Raw genomic sequence first — 20,742 nt, 5'->3', positions numbered from 1 at the left:
CGGTTTTGGGTTGTCATCAACAGCACCTCATGAACGTTCACATCTAAGTGTTTGGTTGGACGCCTGTTTTCAGTTTGCCTGGGTTTAAGCCCGGGGTGGACGTGCTGGGCGGTATGGGAGCCCCGTGCTTACCCTGCCGCAATGGCCACTCCATTTCCCTGGCTACCAGCAGGGGGCAGGGACCAAGTTGTGCGCTCTTGCCTCCTTCCGCACAGGCCTGCACACACCTGCTAGAAGTAGCTGCGTGTGGCCTCCCGCCATCTTGCTGAAAACCCTTCTGTGGCTTCTCATCGCCTCCAAGTTAAGTGGGGGCTCCCCAAGTACGTCCCCAGCCCCTCCCCTTGTCTGCCCTCCGCGTCACGTTGACGTCCTGCGTCTGGCTCCTGATTCACCTCTGGACTTTTGCACAAGCCTTCTCTCCTCCTAGAAGGTCTAGAACCATCCTTCCCTGCCGCCCCTCGGCCAGCCGTGTCAGGACGCGTCCTCCTCCGTGGCCGCCTGCCCCTGCCCGCTTTGCAGCCGGCCGCTTTCCCAGAGTAGCTCTCTCCAAGCTCCTCTTGCAGGCTCTGGGCTTCAGTCCCCTCCGCTCCGCCCCAGCACTCTGCGCAGACTCGCACCAGACTCCGGCTTGCGCTCAACCAGTGTGTTTGGGAGATGTTGCTAAATCTCCCTCCCCGGCACGTCCCCTGGAGAACATGCCGAGCTGTGTGTTTGGGTGGAGGTCAAGGTGAGTCCTTCCACCCCAGGTGACCTGATGCCCCGCCCACCTCTCCCCCAAGCCCTGCGCCACAAAGAGGCTAGGAGACGGCACTGCACTTTCTGTGGGAGGCTTTTACTGAGGGATTGAGGGAGGCCCCCCCGGCCAGAGGGCCGAGGGCCTGGAAAGGCACATGCGGTGGTGGCTGTGGTGGGGTCTCCCTCTTGGGTGGGTGCTGGCTTTGCAGAGACAGTTCCCCTGGCTGACCCGTCTTTGGCACTGAGCTGGGCACACAGGCGCCCTCACGCCCGGCAGCCCCAGCACCCATTCCCCACTCAGTTGGTTTGCAACCAACCCCCAAAAAGGTGGCTGGCTGCGTGGGCCTCTGGGGGCTGGTGCTCAATGGCTGGGCCACCTGAGGCAGGACTGTGGCCCAGGCCGCCCCGTTACTGGCAGGGTGCTCGTGTTGGCAACTGAGATGGCTACAATAAATTAGCTTGTAGAAGGAAAGAAGGCTAGGGGCCCAGGAGGGCGGGGCTACATTCTTATCCTCGCTTGCTCGGAAATGCTGTGCAATCCTTCTTCCCGAGGGCCCTTGGAAGGGGAGAAGGGGCTCCCACTCGGGGCCCTGTCTGCCCACGGGCCCCGTTCGCCCATTTCCATGGCAGGAAGGGCAGCCTGTGGGACGGGAGCCTCGGTGCGCCATCTCGGCAGGAGCAATAGATGGCCTGTGGGATGTCTGAGGCGCTGAAGAGGAGGGAACACTGGGGACACAGTGTCAGGAGAGCAGGGCCCCACAAATGCAAGGCTCTGCACAGACCGGTTGGCAGTGTGAGCTGGGGTCCACCTCCACCCCTCACCCCTCCTGAAAGAGAAGAAAGGACTACCCGTCCTGCCCAGGGACGGGGGAGGGGGAAGGTGCGCGGTTTGGCTGGCGGTCCTCTAGGCGGGGCAGGGGTGGCCGGGAGGCCTGGGACGGAAAGGTGTGTGGGGCGGGCCTTCGGCAGGGCTGGCTGGAGGGGTGGGTAGCCGGTGCTGCCGTTTCCTTCATGACGTCCCGGGGCTCAGGGCGGGGCGGCGCCCTGGAGGACCCCAGAGCCTTGGCCCAGGATCTGGCACAGCTCCTGGAGGCGCCGCTGCATCTTGGGAATGCCCGCCAGCTGCTGCTCCAGCCGCTGCTTCTCCTCGGTCAGGCTCAGGCGAGCGGCTGAGTCTAGCTTCTCAAACTTCCAGCCACCCTCCCCATCAAACTGTAGCAGGTGCGTGTGGTACTTCCTAGGCCGGGAGAGGGATGGGGACGGAGAGGCAGAGGCCGTTTGGCAGGAGACACTCGGCAGTCTCCCCGGCCCACCCCCCCAGCCCCGGGCAGCAGCCCTGCCCACCTCCCCACCCCAGAGCTGCCATGACCCGGGGGTGCTGAATGCAGGTGGGGAAGGACGGCACCTACCACAGGGAGGGCCGGTGGGTGATGGACAGCAGCGCAATGCCAGCGTCCTTGGCCGCCTGGAAGATCTTGCCTTCTACATCGATGCTCACGGCGCTGGTGCATTCATCCAGGAGGGCGTACTTGGGCCTGGGGGCAGAGCCCAACGTGCTAGGCTGTGGACTCTGCTTCGCAGAAGCCCTGGCCTGCCCCCCACGGTGTGAACCCCGACTCTGCTTCTTGAGGCCCATCTGGGCCCGGGGTGAGGCCTCCTAACGGCCCCAGGGCACCTGGCTGTCCCACGCAGCGCCCCGGGATTCCCTGGGCTGTCCTTTCGTCTGTACTGCGGGCTCAGCGCCGGAGGGAGCCCGAGCGCCCGGACAGCCCCGCTCACCTGTGGTAGAACATGCGCGCCATGCCGATCCTCTGCTTCTCGCCCCCCGACAGCACATCCTTCCAGTCGCACACAGCTTCCCAACCTGGCCGGGGCACAAGGGGTTCCGTTCCATTCATCAGGGGCTGGGAACATCAGCGGGGGGCCCAGACCCGGGGGCGGTGGGAAGGGCTGGAGAGGCTAGTGAGAGTGCGATACGGACGCACATTTGACTCTGGGAGGGCTGGCCACCGGGTACGTGCGTCCTGCCTACTTACCTACCTGTAGGTAAGACTTTAATAGTCAAAAAAGACTTGTGATCAGAATTGTGGCCCCTCCAGGAAAACATATGTGGCAACCCTAACCCCTAGGACCTCAGAACATGAACTTTACAGACAGGACCGTTATCAGGAAGTCACAGGGCGGGCCCCAAGCCAGGAGGAGTCTGTCCTTATATAAAGGGGACATTTGGAAAGGGACATGCACAGACGGAGGGCCGTGTGAAGGCACGGGAGAAGACTGCCACCTCCACACCAAGGACATGGGCCTCGAGCCGGTCCTTCCCGCACGGCCCCCAGAAGGGACCGAGCCTCCCAACCCGTGGATCTCGCACTTCTGGCTTCCAGAACCGGGAGACGGTCTGTTTCTGTCGCTCGGGCGGCCGCAGCGGACACACGCAGGCCCCAACAGGGTAGTAGCAAGGAGGTGGCCCGCGCTTCTGTCGGTGCGCAGACGGCGGGAGCAGCGTCTCCTGAAGGGCCGTCGCCCGCAGGGACCGGGTGTTTCCGTCATTGCCTAGCACTAGTGCCTTAGTGACTCTGAGTGGAGACCACTCCTCATCTCCTACCTCCACTCTGCGTCCCCTGGGGACTAGAAGTTTTGTCAAGGGCCGCAGCTTGCCTTGAGGTGAGGGGAGACCGTGTAACTGAATTTCGGCCAATGCGGTATTAAGTGTGTTACACATGTGGCAGCTTCCGGAGCTTTCTTTAACAGATACGGGGCATATACCCTTGCCTCGCCCCCCACCCCCCGCCCAGGCTTCTCCAACCTACGGCCTGGGATGGTATGTGATAGCTGGAGCGGCCATCTTGGACCAGGATGGGCCTCTCACAGAGCAGGGCCGCCTCCATTGACTATGGCCTGCTTTCCTCCGGACTTTGATGTCACAATAAGATAGACCTGTGAATACTTTGAGCCACAGTTCTGCTGCCCACAGCTGAACTCAGTGCTCACAGGTTGTGATGGTAGGCCTCAGGGGCCGCTGGGAATGAAAAGGGCTGACCAGGACCCTGGGAGGCCGGGATGAAGCCTGGGCAGGCCCGGGACGAGCTGCCTCACCAAATCCAGCACCGCCAGGCCCCTTTGTGACACAGGCGATGATGCGTAAGAAGCCTCGTGAATCATCCGCTGCCCCCTGGAAAGCTGCTGTGAGTCCTTACAGGATTTGTTCTGTTTAATGCTCGTGCTAAGGGAGCTGATGCCTGCCCCCTTTTGCAGGGGAAGAGAGTCTCAAGAGGTGAGGTCATTGCTTATGGTCAAGCTGAGGCAGGAAGCGGAGCCCAGGCTCTCAGATTTCAAGAAGAAAATGGAGCCCAGCCCCACCTCCCTTTCCTCCCAGCAGGGCCGCAGCCCTCCCCTCCCCCTCCCCTTTGGCCGCAATGGGTGCTACCGGCGTGTCCCTCCACTCCTGCAGTCTCCTTCCCAGGGGATGGCACCTCCCGGGCTCAAGCCGGAAACGCAGGCGTCCCCGCTGGCTGTGACCCGCTCCCCATGCCAGGGCACACCTTCTGCCCGTGCACCGTGCACGCGGCTGCTCTGTCCTCTTGCTAGGCCTGTAACCTCCCTTTCAGAGCCCTCCCTGCCCCTGCGCCCGACAGCCTGGACAGGGCGTCCTGGGCCGAAAGTGAGCGCCCGCACTGCACGCCTCCCGCTGTGCCTGGCCGCCCTTACCCCCTGACCTCAGGTCCGCCCAGCAGCTGGGGCTTTCCAGGACTCCTAGCACTTTGGACTCTTGGATGCAGTGGCTCTTTTACACCTCGGGGGCAAGAGGGAGGCAGGGGCAGGGGTGGCGGCCAGGCCCCTGGCTGAGTCTTCGGACAAAGAGCAATTGATAGGTGGCTCACTCCCTGGTGCTGATAGGCGGGTCGGGTCAGCTCCCCCCTCACCTCCTTCCCGCTGCAGGATGTGGTTCAAGTGCACGATGTCCAGAATGGCCTCCAGGTGCTGCTCCGAATAGCCTTTCCTCCGCATATCCTCCACAGAGTCTGGGTAGATCACCTGATCCCGCAAGGAGCCCACGGACATGTAGGGCCTGTGGGGAAGCTGCGTGTCCACTAAGGGCGGGGTTGGCCCTGTCCCCTCCCCCGCCCCCACCCGCTGACGGCCTGTGCCCGAGCAAGCTCTGTCACGGGCACTGGCTGCCGGACACAGGGCTGACTCGAGGCCCACAGGCCCCTGCCACGAAGCGTTCCGGGGAGTGCTCACAACCCCCCCACCGTGCATGCACACTGCGCGCTGTGCACACGCCCCCCCCCCCCCGTGTGCACAGGTGCACACTCACAGCAGGCCACTCGCACACAGCACACAGCACACGGACACACGGTGCCCCCTCCCCTCCGTGCGCGCACACATCACACGGTGCTGGAGTTGTGGGACGGGCCGGGCAGGCGAGGGCAGGCCGGCGGGCGGAGGTGCTGTCGCCTCTCTGATTCTGGGGCCAGAATCTCGCCGTCCTCTCCGGTCGCACCAGGCTCTGCTGCCTCCTGGGCAGCAGGTCCCACAGGAGGGAGGGTGCGGGGATGGTGCGGGGCCCCGGGCCCCCTGCCTCCTCACCTCTGCGGGATGTAGAACATGCGCTGGGGCGGGGGCTTGTACAGCACGCCGCCGTACGCGGGCCACAGCCCGCCAAGGATCCGGAACAGAGAACTCTTGCCGCAGCCGTTGGGGCCGGTGATGAGCAGGTGCATCCCTTCTTCCACCTGTGGGGGCAGGGGCAGCGCGTGGGGCCCGGTGGGGGGGCCGCGGGGTGCGCCCTCCTCCTGATGGCGGCCGCACTCAGGTACATGCCAGGCAGGCAGACCACTCTCCATGTCTTGCTGAGGGGCCCCAGGGCCCGAGGCATGAGGGCCAGCGTCCAGAGCCCTAACCGGACGCCTGTTTTGGGCCCCGGCCTGTCCCCTAAGCCCCTGACAAGCCCCAGAGAGCACGGGGCCAACATGAGGAAGGCCCCAGGAAGCCCACGCCGCCCTCTCTGCCAGGCCGTCCCGCCTCCCCAGGAGTCCCTGCCGGGGTCGCTGTCCTGGGAGAGACAGTTTCCTGTGAGTTCTAGGTGCTCAGTGCAAACTCCCAACTCTGTCCTAAGGCCTGGCCAGCTCTTCTGTCCCCCTGGCCCTCTCACTGTCCCCTTAGGTCCAGACCCCCAGACTCAGCGTCAAGGACTCAGGCTCTCTGGTTAACTGTAGGCAGGGGGGTAGCCTGCGGGGCGTGCAGGAGGGAGGCAGGGAGACCGCTGTCCTCGGGAGGCAGGGGAGAGCACGGGGCATGAAGCCAAGGCACCTACGCCCCGCCCCTGTCCAAGGCCACGTTAAGTTCTCTGCTCTCCCGGAGTGTGACTAAGGGCAGCAGTGCTGGCCTGGGGCCCACGTAGTCCCCAGGCCGTCTTGAGTGTGACACTGTTATGGGGTGAGCGGTGTCCCTCTGAACGCATACGCTGCAGTACTAACCCCCAAGACCTCACTCAGAATGTGACCTTATTTGGAAATAGAGTCTTTGTAAATCTAACTAATTAAATTTAGATGAGGTCATCTGAGAGTGGGGTAGGCCCCTAATTCCACGTGACAGGTGTCCTTATCAAATGGGGACATTCGGGCACAGACACATGCATACAGAGAGAATACCATGTGAAGATGAAGGCAGAGTTTGACGTGAGGCCAAGGCTGGGAACAGCGCTGATGGCCGGCAATAGATAGACTCTCCGTCACCTACGAGACACCCTGATCTGGACTTCCGGCCTCTAGAATCCACCTCTGCAGTTTGAGCCCCTCTGTGGTCCTCTGTTACATTATAAAGTCCCACCCCCAGCCAGCCCCAGGCTGCCTCCCCGGTCCCGTCGCCCACACCTGTCTTGGGTGACCATGACTGGGGACCGCTTCCCTCTTTTCCCCAACACCTCCTATTCCCGGAGCCCAGCTTCTACTCAGCCACCCACCCCTGCTCTTCCGTCCTGATCACCCCTCCTCACCTGGCCGTCCTCCCTAACTAGCTGCGCCCTGGCTCGGCAGGGCCCCCAGTTTGGGCCTACTTGGCTGTCACTGGGCCTGCCTGGAAATCGTTCACCTTGGAAAGACCAATCATTGGTGGCTCCCTGCCACGCCGCAAGAGTGACCACAGGCAGGGGCGAGGGGGACCACACCCTGGTCCTGTGCTGCCTGGCGTGATGAACCGTGCCCGCTTCCAACTGGCCCTCACGGCCCTCCTAGCAGGCCAAGGGAAGGCGCTCCAGGCGCTGACCCACGCCCTTGCCTCTTTCCACTTCCTTCCTGCCCAGCCATGGCTCCTGCAGAGACGGCTCCGGGCCAGGTGCACGAGGGCCCCTCGGCTCTGTGCTCCTGCCACGTCCCTGCCTCTCCTCTGCCTGCCCACATGTCCCGAGGCTCCTGGGTGAAGCTTTGTGTGACCTCTGTTCATCGCAGGGACGGGCCTGCCCTTCCTGTGGCCTGCACGGGATCCCAGGCGGCTAACTGGGGACCTTTGTAATACTTTTGGGGTCCCAGAGTGGGGCCTCCCAGAGAGCAGGGCCCCTCCAGATTACCTCTGATTCCCAGAGCCCAGCCCAGGGCTTAGGGGAATATTGGTTGAACGAATGAAAACATGAATGACTGAATGACTCCCTCTCCTTTCTTACCCTGACCCCCAGCCCCCACCCCTGCCAGCAGGTTTCTCCTTCACTCCATCATTCCTTGACCCTGTCCAAAGCTCTGGCTAGGGACACAGGGGACTGGTGGATGTTGGCCACCAGAGCCTCCTTTCTAAAAACAGTCTCTGTAGTGGCTGAGAGCACTTCCAGTGGGCCAGGCTGTACTAGGCACACACCTGTATGGGGGGCTTCTCGAAGCAGGTGAGGGGACCCCAAGCCCAGGTCACTGGAGCAATCTATTCTGCCATAGTTGGAGTTGAACTGGATGCCCCAGGTCCCAGGCTTCTCAGGGAGGGGGTGGCAACAAGGGGTCAGCAGCCCTTGGGTGAGCCTTGGCCACTCCTGGTAATTGCTAGTTGCTTTGATGAGCTCTGACTCCAGTGCGCCAGAACCAATGTCAGAGACATGTGGGCGTCTCACCTTGACCTTAGCCTGCCTGCCAAGTAGATCTGGGGACTGACAACATATGCAGGTCCAGCAGGCCAGACACCAAGGATTGGGGCTCATAGATGCAGAAAGCCAAGGCCAGGGTAGCTCAGCCCAGCCTGGCCCTGCCCATACTTCCGGTCAGGTACCCCCACCACCCGTCCCCCATGTGACCTACCCTGATGTTGAGGCTGGCCACCACCACCTCTCCTGTGGGTGTGATGATGGGGATGTTTTCACAAATAATTCCCTGTTCCACATCCACCACTTGGCCTGGAAAGAGAACGAAATGAAGGAATGGAGGGAGCAGCAGCACCCACTCTGCCTTCTGGCACATTCCATGTCCCCCCGTCCAAGCCCTCATAGTGTGTGGGCCGGGGCCCCCTGGCAATATGCTGGGTCTTCCATAAGCCCACCCCCGACCAGTGTCTGCTGCTGAGGTCTAGGCAGGGCAGGGGCGAAGTCGATTCTCTGGCTGCTGGCACCTGAGGCTCGGGGTCCACCTTGCTCTGTAAAACCCTCCAGTCTCGCTACCATTTTCACGGTGGCCTCATCGCCTGAGCCCCTCTTCCACGGCATCTTGGCCCTCTGCTGTAGTCCTCAACTTTCTCCTCTGCCACATGGGAGAGCGATCTCCTCTACTCAGGGGCTGTGTCCCCTTCTTTGGCAAAGAGAAGTAAGAAAAATCTCAGCCAGAGCACGGGGACGGACCCGGCCAGCGAGGGGCTGGCCAGCAGCTGCTGCTCTGGGGAAGAAGGCCGTGGGGGCCACAGCAGGCCCGGGGACGCCGTCCCTGGGGCGCGGCTTGAAGATGCTGCCTTCTGGGAGGGGGAGCGTCTGTGCGCAGGGCGCCCTTACCTCGGATCTGCAGGGGCCCCTCTACACGGGCACCGGGCCGCGCCACAGCCCCGGCTCCTGCCGGAGCGCCCTCCAGCTCGCCAGACCTCTTGAAATGGCAGCGGCGGACATCTTCAAACACCTGGAACATCTCGTGTACTCGGGCTGTGTAGCCGGCCAGCGCTGTCACCTGCGGGGAGGGCGATGCCGGCTCAGCCCTGCCGGCTGGGGAGGGGGCAGGGGGAGGGCACAGCAGGGGTGGGGGGCTGGGCTGGGGGCTACCTCCTTGTAGGACGACATGATCCGCTCAATGGCATCTGCGGCAGCGGTGAGGAGGTTGCGGGCAATGGTGAAGGCTTCTGTGCGTTCGCTCACCAGCTCCTCCTCCCTCATCTCTAAGGCTGCCTTCTTCACTGCCTCTGAGTCTAGGGAGCACAGTGGGGAGGAGGGGAGGGGACAGCAGAGAACCAAAACTGACCCACTAGGGAAAGGCGAGCATCTGCAGCAGATGGTGCCGGGCCAGCCGGGCACCCGCTTGCCAGAGGACGACCCCGACTTCGCACCGCACACGCGCACTAAGTCAGAGTGGAGCACTGCCTGCGCCTGCGCGCCGAAACTTTAAGACTCTTAGGACAAAGCAGGCCTTAAGGCCTTGTGACCTGGGATTAGGTCTGGCTCCTTAAATATGACACCAAAAGTACAGACAACCAAAGAAAAACAGATAAATGAGCTTCACCAAAATTAAAGCCTTTTGGGCACCAAAAGAAACCATAAAGCAAGTGAAAAGACAACCCATAGAGTGGGAGAACACATCCGCAAATCACGCATCTCATGAGGGTCTCGTACCCAGAATACGTACAGAACTTTTTCAGTACGACAACATAGAGAACCCAATGAAACAATGGGCAAAAGATCTGAATTGGCATTTTACTGTATTTCTTAGATCTACGATGGGCCAACAAGCACGTGAAAAGCACAACGAGGGGCGCCTGGGTGGCTCAGTCTTGGTTTCAGCTCAGGTCATGATCTCACTGGTTTGTGGGTTCAAGCCCCACATCCAGTTCCATGCTGACAGTATGGAGCCTGCCTGGGATTCTCCGTCTCTCCCTCCTTCCCTCTGTCTCTCACTGCCCTTCCTCTACTATGCTGTCTCCGTCTCTCTCAAAAATAAACTTAAAAAAACACACCACAATGAGACAATGAGGTACCCCTTCACACGCACTACAACGGCTAGAATTAGAAAGAAATAATAACAAGCGTTGGTGAGGAAGAGGAAAACCGGACCCTTCCCACGCTGCTGTGAGGGATGCAGGATGGCGTGGCCGCCGGGGAACACAGTCCGGCGCTTCCTCAGAAAGTTAACGTAGAGTGACCGGAGTCCTCCGCAGTTCCTTGTGCAGGCACGTACCCAGGAGAAAGAAGAATACCCGTTCACACGAAAACCTGTACACAAATGCTCACGGCAACGTTATTCACAAGCACCCAGGGTGCAAACAGCCCAGATGTCCGTCAGTGAAGGGACACGAAAGAAACTGTGGTACGTATGCGTGTATGTATATGTACAGATATTATTGAAAGTGTTATGCTGAGCGGAAGAGGCCAGACGCAAATGGCCACATGTTGAATGCTTCCAGTTACAAGAAATGCCCACCAGAGGCAAAGCTATAGGAGCAGGAAGGTGAGCGGGTGCCGGAGGCTGGGGGCGTGGGCGTGGGGAGTGACTGCTAATGAGTCCAGGGTTTCTTTTTGGGGTGATGACAATGTTTTGACTTACACAGTGGTGATGGTTGCACAGTTTGTAAATATGTTAACGCTGAATTGTACCATTTAAGAGGCTGAATTGTATGGCATGTTAATTACATCTCAACAATTGGGGCGAGACAATGAGCCACGAGGCATTTGGCTTTCTTTTTTGGCACAACCAGCTCCTTCTCCGAAACTGCCGTCCCTCTGTATCCCGCACTGACGACAGGAGCCCCTCTCAGGGCCGCACCGGCACCTCATCATCTAACGCCCAGAGCTGCATACCCCCAGGCCTCTCCAACACGAGCGTCCCGTTTGGACCTCCGTTGCCACCCCCATTGCTCTCTTGGGTCAGCCTTCAGCACTGTATTCTCTGCCCTCCGTGAGCATGGCCCTCCTTGATACCTCCGTTTCTCCCTGGGAGCCTGTGGTCCTGTCTTGACTTGCATGTCTGTTTCAGTCCAGACTGCATGGTGGCTCACTTCAATCCTCTCCTGTCAGTGGCTGTGACTCCCTTGACCCTTAGAGCTCTGAGCGGGGCAGGCCTTTTATACGAGGATCGCTTTGGAGATGGTGATGGGGAGCCAGGGGGAGGCGTGCTCTGAGGGTCCTGGGATGTGGGAGAGTGAACAGCACCTGCCAGGAGGTCCCAGGGGAAGTGGAGGCTCCGGGGCTGAAGTGGTGGGAAGGAACGTTCTGGGCAGAGCCCAGGGACTCTATCCAGGAGCATACATCAGGCAGACACTGGAGGGGTAATGACGGCAGGGGTGGGGTGGGAAGTACGGGAAGCCTGTTAAGCGTGCAGGGTAGAAAATGGATAGGATGGATGGCCTGAGAGCCTTGTGTTGCCTTCTCCGGGGCCTGGCCAAGGAGTGCAGGGGACAGGATGGGGCGGGGGGGGGGGGGGGGGGGGGGGGGGGGGGGGGGTGGTGTGGAGGGAGGGGTGTTAATCCTGATAGTCTATGGGCCTAGGCCTGCCTTCCCATCGTGCCCCCAACAGGCAGGCGGCCATAAGCCTGCCTCCCCAGAGGTCCCGAGCTGCACAGTGACCACACACACACAGAAAGCGTGTGCAATTGCGGGGGCGGGGGGCATCCTGGGAACAGCTGGCACCTCCTTGGAGACAGAACTAACTGCCCTTGCCAGAGCTTACGTCAGAGACTCAGACCACTGAGACCAGGGCCCTGGGGGGAACGCGGGGCAGCTTTCACAGCAAGGCCACTCCTCCCTGAGCCCTCGGCCTTGCCGCTCCAGGCCAGAAGGGCAAAGGTATCTGAATTTTCCCCAGCTCATAAAGCGCCTGCCTCCACCAGATTGTCCCTGGTGCTCTCAGCCTCCTCGAAACACCTAGAGCCCTCACTAGCTAGGCGGACTGGGGACGCAGCAAGGACAAAACTGACAAAACCACGTGCCTCCATTGAGCACGCAGCCTAAAGTGACAGAGCGACAATAAAGCAAATGGAGAAGTAGAGCAGACGGGATTCACTGTCAGGCCAGCAGCCAGGCGGGGAAGGGGGAGAGGACAGTGGGGGGGGGGGGCTGTCGTCAGAGGGAAGCGCATTAGAACAGTCATGTGCAAAGGCCCTGAGGCCGAAGCATTGCTTCAGAGGAATAACCAGGAGGCTGTGAGTTAGAAGTAGAGTGAACAAGGGGGGCAGTATTTCATTTTCACAGGCAACTAACTATGGAGCGCTGTGAGGCCAGGGATGAGAGCTCATGCTTCCTTGAACTGCTCACAAAGTCCGGTGTAGCAGAGGCTCCAAAAAGTCCTAGGCTTTCACAGGAGGGAGAGGCCTCGGGACCAGACAGGCACCAGCGCTAGCTGTGGAGGAAAGTAGGTGCGGGTGCTTCCTCCGAACCTGCTCCTTGCGGGCGGACCCGCGCTCCAGGCCAGGGGTGCTGAGCGTGTCTGGCACCTGTGCCTAAGTCAAGGCCACCTTTTTTGTAAGGCATCTGTGCCGGAAAGTACTGATCCCCCTTCAAAAGATCCCTCCTCTTGGGGGTTACCCCGAGAGGGACAGGCAGCCGAGAGTGCAGAAGTCCCAAGGCAGATGCACAGATAGGGAGGGAATCAGAGACACTTCTGGCTCTGAGACAAGTCAGCCTCTCTCTCTGTTTTTAAAAAACATTTAAAGTTTATTCTACTTATTTGAGAGAGAGTGCAGCGACTACAGGAGGTGCAGAGAGAGAGGGAGAGAAAGAGAATCTCCAGGGGGGTCTGCACTGTCAGCACAGAGCCTGATGTGGGGCTTGAACCCACGAACCTCAAGATCTGCGCTGAAATCAAGAGCCGGTCAGTTCACTGACTGAGCCACCCAGGCTCCCCCTTCTCTCTCTTACATATAACTAAACATTTTCTTACTATGGAACTGCATAAAATATGACACCTTTTATTTTTGGAAGCTTTAACACATTTAATTTCTGTTTTTGAGGGGGGTGTAAAGGCAAGCAGGGGAGGGGCAGAAGGACAGGAAGAGAGAATGTCAAGCAGGTGCCACATCAAGTGCAGAGCCCAGGGTGAGATCATGACCTCACCAAAATCGAGTTGGACACTTAACCGACTGAGCCACCCAGGCACCCAGATTTTATTTATTTTTTAAAGTAAGCTCCACGTACACCAACATGGGGCTCCGACTCCCAACCCCGAGATCAAGAGTCGCATACACCACCGAATGAGCCAGCCAGGTACTCCGAACTATAACACCTTTCATTTTATTTATTTAAAATTAAATGAAAATTCTTAAGTACGCTCAATGCCCATCGTGGGGCTTAAACTCATGACCCTGAGACCGAGAGCTAAGCTGGCCAGGCGCCCCAAAGTAGAATGATTCATTCATTCATTCATTCATTTTTTAGAGAGAGAGAGAGAGAGAGTGAGAGCGAATGTGAGCAGGGGAGAAGGGTGGAGGGAGAGAGAATCCCAGGCAGACTCCACACTCAGCATGGAGCCCAATGTGGGGCTCGATCCCATGACCCTGGGATTATGATCTTAGCTGAGATCAAGATTTGGACGCTCAACTGACTGAGCCACTCAGGAGCCCTTTTATTTATTTATTTATTTATTTATTATTTATTATTATTTTATTTTTTTTCAGGAGCCCTTTTATTTTTTTTTAAATTTTTTAAATGTTTTATTTATTTTTGATACAGACAGAGACAGAGCATGAGAGGGGGAGGGGCAGAGAGAAGGAGACACAGAACTGGAAGCAGGCTCCAGGCTCCCAGCTAGCTGTCAGCACAGAGCCCGATGTGGGGCTCGAACCCACAAACCATGAGATCGTGACCTGAGCCGAAGTCAGAGGCTTTAACCGACTGAGCCACCGAGGTGCCCCTCGGGAGCCCTTTTAAAGCAGAGCTGTGCTCCAAGGAAGACAAGGGACACTCCCAGGAGCGCAAAGAGAGGCCGGGCGGCCAGGTGCTCCCATGAAATCTCTGGAGATGGGAGAGCACAGGGAGGCTTCTGCAGCGCAGCTGGGGCTCTTGGCACAGAAAAAAAGGTTTCTTCTAAGAATCTGTAATTATGTGTGTGTGCAGTTCAAATTAATACTGCCTCCAAGTTCAGAAACCCCTCCTCCCCAAGCGGAGAAGCTAATGTGAAACAGCCTCCAGTTGGCTAATTAACCAGGGGCGCGCGGCCCAAACAAAAGCAAACGCACACCACACTGGAGAGCCACCCCTGCGGTCACACCGCTCCGGGTTCCCATGGATGTCCAGTTGCAAAACCCACAGGGAGACAATACACCGTGAGTGAAGACCAGCAGAGGGAAGATAAAGCGATTGGGTCCCCAAGGAAGCAGATAAGCAAATAGTTGGATAGAGACCATGGAGCGTAAAAGGAGCAGTCCAAAAGAGGAGAAAATTGGACGCTTATAAAAACTGTTTGGAATTCGTATCTGAAAAGAAAAATTTCAATGTGCCTGCGTGGCTCAGTTGGTTTCTTGATTTCACATCGGGTCACGATCGCAGGGTTGTGGGTTTGAGCCCTTGTGTTGAGCTCCATGCTGAACAAGGAGGCTGTTTAAGATCCTCTCTCTCTCGGGGCACCTGGGTGGCTCAGTCGGTTAAGCAACTGACTCTTGGTTTCAGCTCAGATCATGATCTGTTTCATGAGCTTGAAATCGACCCCGGAGTGCGCTCTTTGCTGTCAGTGCGGAGCCTGCTTGGGTTCATTTCTCTCCCCCTCTCTCTCTGTCTCTTTCTCTGCCCCTCCTGCATGTTCTCTCTCTCTCTCAAAATCTATTAATAAACTAAAAAAATTGATATAAAAAAAGAAATAGGGGCGCCTGGGTGGCTCAGTCGGTTAAGTCTCTGGCTTCGGCTCAGGTCAGATCTCACGTTCGTGGGTTCGAGCCCCGCGTCAGGCTCTGTGCTGACAGCTAGCTCAGAGCTTGAAGCCTGCTTCCGGTTCTGTGTCTTCTTCTCTCTCTGCCCCTCCCCCTCTCATGCTCTGTCTCTCTCTGTATCAAAAAAAAATAAAACATTAAAAAAAAAAAGATATAGTCATTGAAATTTTAAAACACTTCAAATCAGACACAGCTGAAGAGCAAACTGATGAGTGAGTGAGCAGAGAGATCTGAGGCAGTCTCCCAGAATTCAGCACAGAGTTAGGTCGGGGAGGGCGAAGACCGCATGTCTAGTGGGAGTTCCAGAAGGAAAGACGAAAAGGAGACCAAGGTAACATGTGAAAAGGTAACAGCTGAGAATCTTCCAGAATGACTGAAAAGTCTGAACATATGAAGGCCGTACAACAGGTACGGACAAACAGAAACCTACATAGGGAACCTGGAGGGCGGCAAAGAAGAAAGTCTCCAAGTGGCCGGAGAGACCATGCAGGCTGCTAGGGACAGGTAAGCTGCTAGTGGATTTGCCAACCGAGACAATGGAATATTGTGAAGGTGCCGAGAGAAAGTAACACCCTCGACTCCCACACCCAGCCACATTTCGGGGGAAAGAAACAACAAAATGATCTCAAAGTTGCCATGATGAAAGCCTTGCAGAAAGAACTTTTAGAAGACATCTAGGGGCACCTGGGTGGCTCAGTCAGTTAAGCGTCCGGCTTTGGCTCAGGTCATGATCTCCTGGTTTGTGGATTCGAGCCCCGTGTCGGGCTCCGTGCTGACAGCTAGCTCAGAGCCTGGAGCCTGCTTCAGATTCTGTGTCTCCCTATCTCTCTGACCCTCCCCTGATCTCACTGTCTCTCTCTGTCTCTCAAAAATAAATAAAAAACATTAAAAAAATTAAAAGAAAAGAAGACATCTATCTGGAAGAAGGTAACTGGGCTATGGGGAAGGATGGATGAGCAAAGAAATTGGTCAACACAGGGGTGAATTTAAACCCACATCGACCCAATAAAGCAGTAGCCAAGCCTAAAAACAACAAACAGGAAAGCAAACTTGACACAGGGCTACACCAAACATCAGCATGGCTGGTCCCTGAGTTAGAATGTTCTAGAGGCTGGGGGAGGAGCGCCTACTCTCCCGGGCTCATGTTAACCCTTCAGAGGGCGACCGCGACAAGACTGCCGATTAGAGGAACAAAGTGGGAATCCTGATGACCCTCGGCTCAAGTAAGAAGCAAGGGGGGCTTCCTGTCCTCCACCCCCACCCCAGGCCAGAGGGCAGAGGCTGCGCCTGGAAGAGTTGCTTTAGGCACGGGAAAGCCAGGCCGAGAGCCGAAGTAGTTCCCAGAGGTGTTCCCACCGCAGGTGGCCGTGAGCCGAGGACGGGACCAGCTGGGCAAGGGTGCGTGGGCCTGAGGAAGGGACGTGCGGTGTTCCTGACCCACAGTCCCCGGGCTCAGCTGAATGCTACCCAGGAGCTTGACATGCTGGGGAGCGGAGACACACACCGAGCAGAGGCAGCCAGGAGCAGTGCCCCCTTTGTTGCCGTCAAGGATGCCAGGCGGGCGTCACGGCCCTAGCAGAAGGGGCAGGTGGGTTGGCCGAGCTCTGGGTCTGCCCTGGCCTAGCGCTCGGTGACCCAGGAGAGCAGGGCAGGGTCCCTGCTCCCCCCCTCCCGGGAGCGGGCTCTTACCTGACTCGGAGTAGCCGGCGGTAGTGATTATGGGGACGGCCACCATGAGCAGGCCGGAGGCGCTCCACACGTACTTCATGAGGAACTGCTCCAGCATGATGTACCAGAGGCGCTCGAGCAGGATGCGGTTAATCTGCGCAGCCAGGTCCTGGTAGGAGCGCCGCAGCAGGGCCAGCTCCGCCTGTGGGCGAGGGGCGGCAGAGAGGGGCCCGGAAGCCTCCTGGTGACCGCCGCACCACTCATACGTGCCCCGCCCTGTGATGGCCATGACGAGGTCAAGGGCCAGGGGTCATAACGGGGCTGCATTTCTAGGGGACAGTTTTCAAACTTTAGGGCCATTGGACGTCATAGTACGGGGTACAATGGCAAGGAAGAGAAGGGATTCGCCGCCCCCATCTCCTGAGGCCCATTCTTTCCACTACCTGTCTAGACGGGATGCTTACCGCGCCCCTCTCTTTGCCCTGCACAACTTCGGGACAGCTTCGGGCAATGGCGGGCGAGGGCCACCCTGAACTAGGCAGAGGGCAGCACAGGAGAGCAAAAGGCAGTACTCAGTTTTGGACCTACACAGGCTCTGCCTCCCCGACTGGCCCAAGGTTCTTCTGGACAAGGACCCTGTGCTGCGGCCTCGTACAGAAACCCGGACGGTGGCCCCAGGCAGCACTGCCCTGCCCTCCCCACCCCTGCACCGGCCCCGCCGGCTACCTCAGCATGGGGACCGCTGGGGAAAGCGGACCATGCAGGGTCTGGAGAAGAGAGCGGGAGAGGGAAGGGGGGAGCCAGGGGTATCAGGAACCGGTCACGGCAAGGTGGCCATTAGGCTGCAGGTCGCTTGGCTCCGTACAGGGGTGTGTGCCACAGCCCTGCCTTCCCCCTCCGGCTGACCACAGCTGCCCAGCCTGGCACCATTTCCTTTGCCAAGTATTTTCACACCTGACTCTTCACTTGATTCTCATCCTGTGCCGCCACACGTGTATTCTCACATTCACTGTACCATAGGCCAAGCCCCAAGTGGCAAAGTGACCTGGCCAAGGAGGGAGCAAAAGATGTGGAATTTGGACCACACCGGCAGAGCCATTAAGAGAGAACCAGATTCTCATAAATGACGCTTTGACTTCTAAGAAAGGTTTACCCTACTCTCAAGCCAACAAGAGTCTGCGTGCATGCGTGCGTGCGTGTGTGCGTGCGCTTCTGCCTCCTGAATGAAATCTAGATCGGCCTCCTCAATGAAAACTCAATGAGAGCAGACTACTGTGAAGTCTGCCTTCCAGCCAGCCAGTCACCTGTGCCCTAGCCTGGGCCAGCATCCCTAGGGGCTGCTGAAACCGGGGTGAGCCACATGCCGGCACAGCAAAGGCAACCAGCCCAGCCCTGGGGGCCCATCACCCCACAGTGCTTTCCAGCCCTCAGCCCAGGTCTAAAGAGATAAGCTGCGGACACACACGGGGGCTCTCCTGCCCCCACCAGCCAGGTCTTGCCACATCGCCTGGCTTCCCTTTAAGCCCAATCCTGGTTCCTGAAGTGAGCATCCTGGCGATCCAGGCTCGTGCTGGGAGCTGGCAGAAGTGCCAGCCAGGGCTGACAATGTAGCTGCGGGTAACGTGCCAAGCGCCTCACCCAAGGCCGTGGCTGCCTGCCAAGGCCCTGCGGCCCAGCGTGCGGGAGAGGAGATGGGTTGTGGCTGCAGATCAGGCATTTTCTCTTAATCTGGAGCGCGGCCTACACCAGGGATGCCCCTCTGCAGAGTTCAGGGACAAACCTTTTTTTTTTTTTTTTTAAATCACAGCCTCTGCCCAAAGTGCAGGCAATGAAACAAGCCCCAAGAACAAGAGACCACCTCACTTAGGGAGGACAGACAGGCCTTCCGGAGGTGGATACCATTGTGCTCCTCTTTGGAGAAGCCCTTGGGAACTGAAACCATAGTAGCAGAGAGCAGGGCTGGAGGCAGCTGCAGCCCCAGGCATGAGGAAGGGGAGGGGCCGAGGCAAGATAAAGGGAGCACTGGCCCTGAGTAACCTTTCCTAGCAGGGCCGGTAGGCCTGAGACCCAGGCGGAAGGCGGCCGCGGGGTTGTGGGGGCAGGGTGGCCCCCGGGTGGGCAGGAAGTGCGTCCCGCTGCGGTGGCGGCCTGGGCCCAGCATCACTGGCCTGGGTCCTGGGGTGGCAGCTGAGCAGGTAGCCAGACCAGCCTGCGTGCTAAGGCGGGGGGAGGCTTTGGTCCCGAGTGCCCAGTGCTGCCACCGCCGCGGCTGCCGCGATGGGTGCTGCTCGTTAACCCCCGCTTGGGCTGAGTCATGCCCATAATGCCAGCCTGCCTGGCCCACCAGCTTGGCCAGATGCCGGCCTTAAAAGGGCCGAGGGGGGGCCAGGAGGGGCCAGGCAGCAGGCCGTGTCCCACTGTCCCTGCTCCTGGATGGTCAGGACCCTCCTCCAGGCTGGCTGTACGAGTGGAGCAAGCAGGGAGCTCTACCATTTGAAACCGCTAGGATCCACAGCTCCTAGGCCAGGCCAACCACAGGGAGGAGAGGAAACAGAAGTGGCCTGGAGCATGTGGGGCAGCCGGCCCGGGCTAGCCCCGCCCAGCCTTCCTGCTTCTCCATTTCAGTGCCTAAGTCTGGGCTGCCCAAGGCCCTGTTGTCCCCAGAATTCGTTTTCTATGACCTCCCCACACCTCTGGCATTAGCCCCAGCCAGACCTGGGCTTTCCATGCTGTCCATGGCTGCCTGCCCCCTGGCCTCCCAGCCATGAGCTTTCCTCTGTGCCCAGCACCCCAGCCTGCCCCACCTCATGGCCCCCATAGAAGGCGATCTCCTCTGAGTTGGCCACCACTCGAGAGTGCATGTAGCGCAGCTCTCCCTTCCGTCGCGCCTCCTCTGCCACCAGCTCGCCAAACTTAGGGGAGAAAGCTCGCAGCACGTTGGCTGTGAGGAACACGACGAGTCCGGCAATGGCCGAGGGCCAGGCCGTGCCGGCCCCGCGAGAGCGGGCCGCTCGAACCAGGGTGTAGGCTGTCACGGCAACGTCCAGGAGTGGCTTGGTGAGATTGGAGTAGAGGTGTGCCACCGAAGCGGCAAAGGCCACCACGTCCTCCGTCAGGGACTGGTCAGGGTTTCGAAGGCGCCCGTCCATGTTGCTGACTCTGTAGTACGTCTGCTGGGAGAAGTAGAGACTGTAGGCATGGGCCACTAGACGGCTGCGGAAAGACAGGGCCAGCTGGCCCTCGAGGTACCGGATGGCACTGTTGATGAAGGTGGCAGGGAGAGCGATGAGGAGCCACTGCAGGAGCTGCCAGCCAAAGGCCTGCGGGTCCTTGCGCACGATGCAGCGGGCCAACCGGCCGTCCAGGCGGGCCACATACACCGACAGGAAAGTCCGGCTCACCAGGGAGGCCGAATGCAGTGCCAGTAGCCCCGTTTCCCGGCACAGGGTCCTGGGGAAGAGCAGCCGCAGGAGCCCCAAGAGCCGCCGCAAAAACACCCTGTTCACGCTGGCCTTGGCCGCTGTGGCACCAGTGACCTCCTGCGTGGAGTCCCCTGCTGGTACCTGAGGGCCCCTGCTTGCAGCTAGATAGTGCCGCACCAGAGGGTAGATTTTGTGGACTCCATAGGCGGTGAGGGCCAGGACCAGAGCTGTGCGCTTCAGGGTGGTCACCCGCGAGGGCCTGGGCGTGGAGAGTACCGGCATGTCACCTGGGCTGGATGCTCGGGCCGGGACAGGTGCCTGAGGCAGAAGTCGAGGCTGGTGGCCGGAAGGGTTGTTGCTCAGACCCCGGGCTCCTTGTCTAGGCCACTGGAAACCTTGCAGTGGTCCCTGAAACTGTCGCGTTAGGCCACCGGGGCGGTGCGGGGGCCCCTGGTGCGGTGGGCTCAGGGCCCTCCAGGGTAGCGGCCTCTTCAGGCAGCCAAGGTGGAGAAACTTGTCAGGCCCCTAACCCTTGGGGTCAGAGCCTCGGGGAGCGGGAGGAGGGGCCCCGGCAGAGAGGGCGTCTCTTCCTCTACACCTCCTCCTCTACCTCCACTCCTGGTGGCTCCCCTCCCCGGGGCACTAGGCGCGTCCGTCCGCTCCGCAGCCTGGCTGAATCCGACAGTGACTCCGCCACCCGCCCTACCCCTCCCCAGGGGTGAGTCGAGGGAAGGGGTGGAGGCGTAGGAGGGGCGGAAGGCGGAGCCCGGGCGCAGCGAGCCCCGCCCCTTTCCCCGGACCAGTGAGACGTGGGAAGACTGCGCGGGCCAGAGAAGCGGCCCCTAGCTTTCCCGCCAAGGCCCCGCCCCTCCTCCCGGCGCGCTCACGAGGTGCC

The 20,742-nt window shown here is 59.4% G+C and overlaps 1 protein-coding gene across 1 annotated transcript; it reads right to left on the bottom strand.

Moving 5' to 3' along the window:
- Nucleotides 1–811: 811 nt before the first annotated feature.
- Nucleotides 812–20,565, bottom strand: ABCD1 (ATP binding cassette subfamily D member 1). Its single transcript, XM_029931112.1, has 10 exons — nt 19,230–20,565; nt 16,447–16,627; nt 8,954–9,096; nt 8,693–8,861; nt 8,013–8,107; nt 5,326–5,471; nt 4,659–4,804; nt 2,515–2,599; nt 2,145–2,270; nt 812–1,972 (listed from the first exon to the last, which is right to left on the bottom strand). Exons 1-10 carry the CDS (start codon nt 20,127–20,129, stop codon nt 1,762–1,764), a joined length of 2,202 nt encoding a protein of 733 aa, XP_029786972.1. The 5' UTR covers nt 20,130–20,565; the 3' UTR covers nt 812–1,761.
- Nucleotides 20,566–20,742: the final 177 nt, after the last annotated feature.

Source organism: Suricata suricatta, chromosome X (genome assembly GCF_006229205.1).
Source record: "Suricata suricatta isolate VVHF042 chromosome X, meerkat_22Aug2017_6uvM2_HiC, whole genome shotgun sequence".
NCBI classification, from domain to species: domain Eukaryota; kingdom Metazoa; phylum Chordata; class Mammalia; order Carnivora; family Herpestidae; genus Suricata; species Suricata suricatta.
The sequence above is the reverse complement of the archived record's forward strand: the minus strand, read 5'-3'. Positions and strand labels throughout refer to the sequence as shown.

Excerpts from the sequence above, each read along its gene's own strand:
- ABCD1 (XM_029931112.1), bottom strand. The coding sequence starts at position 20,129 with ATGCCGGTACTCTCCACGCCCAGGCCCTCGCGGGTGACCACCCTGAAG. Across the intron at positions 9,097-16,446 it reads CGCCGGCTACTCCGAGTCAG|ACTCAGAGGCAGTGAAGAAG; the intron begins GTAAGAGCCCGC and ends TGTGCTCCCTAG. Across the intron at positions 1,973-2,144 it reads ACCCACCGGCCCTCCCTGTG|GAAGTACCACACGCACCTGC; the intron begins GTAGGTGCCGTC and ends CTCCCGGCCTAG.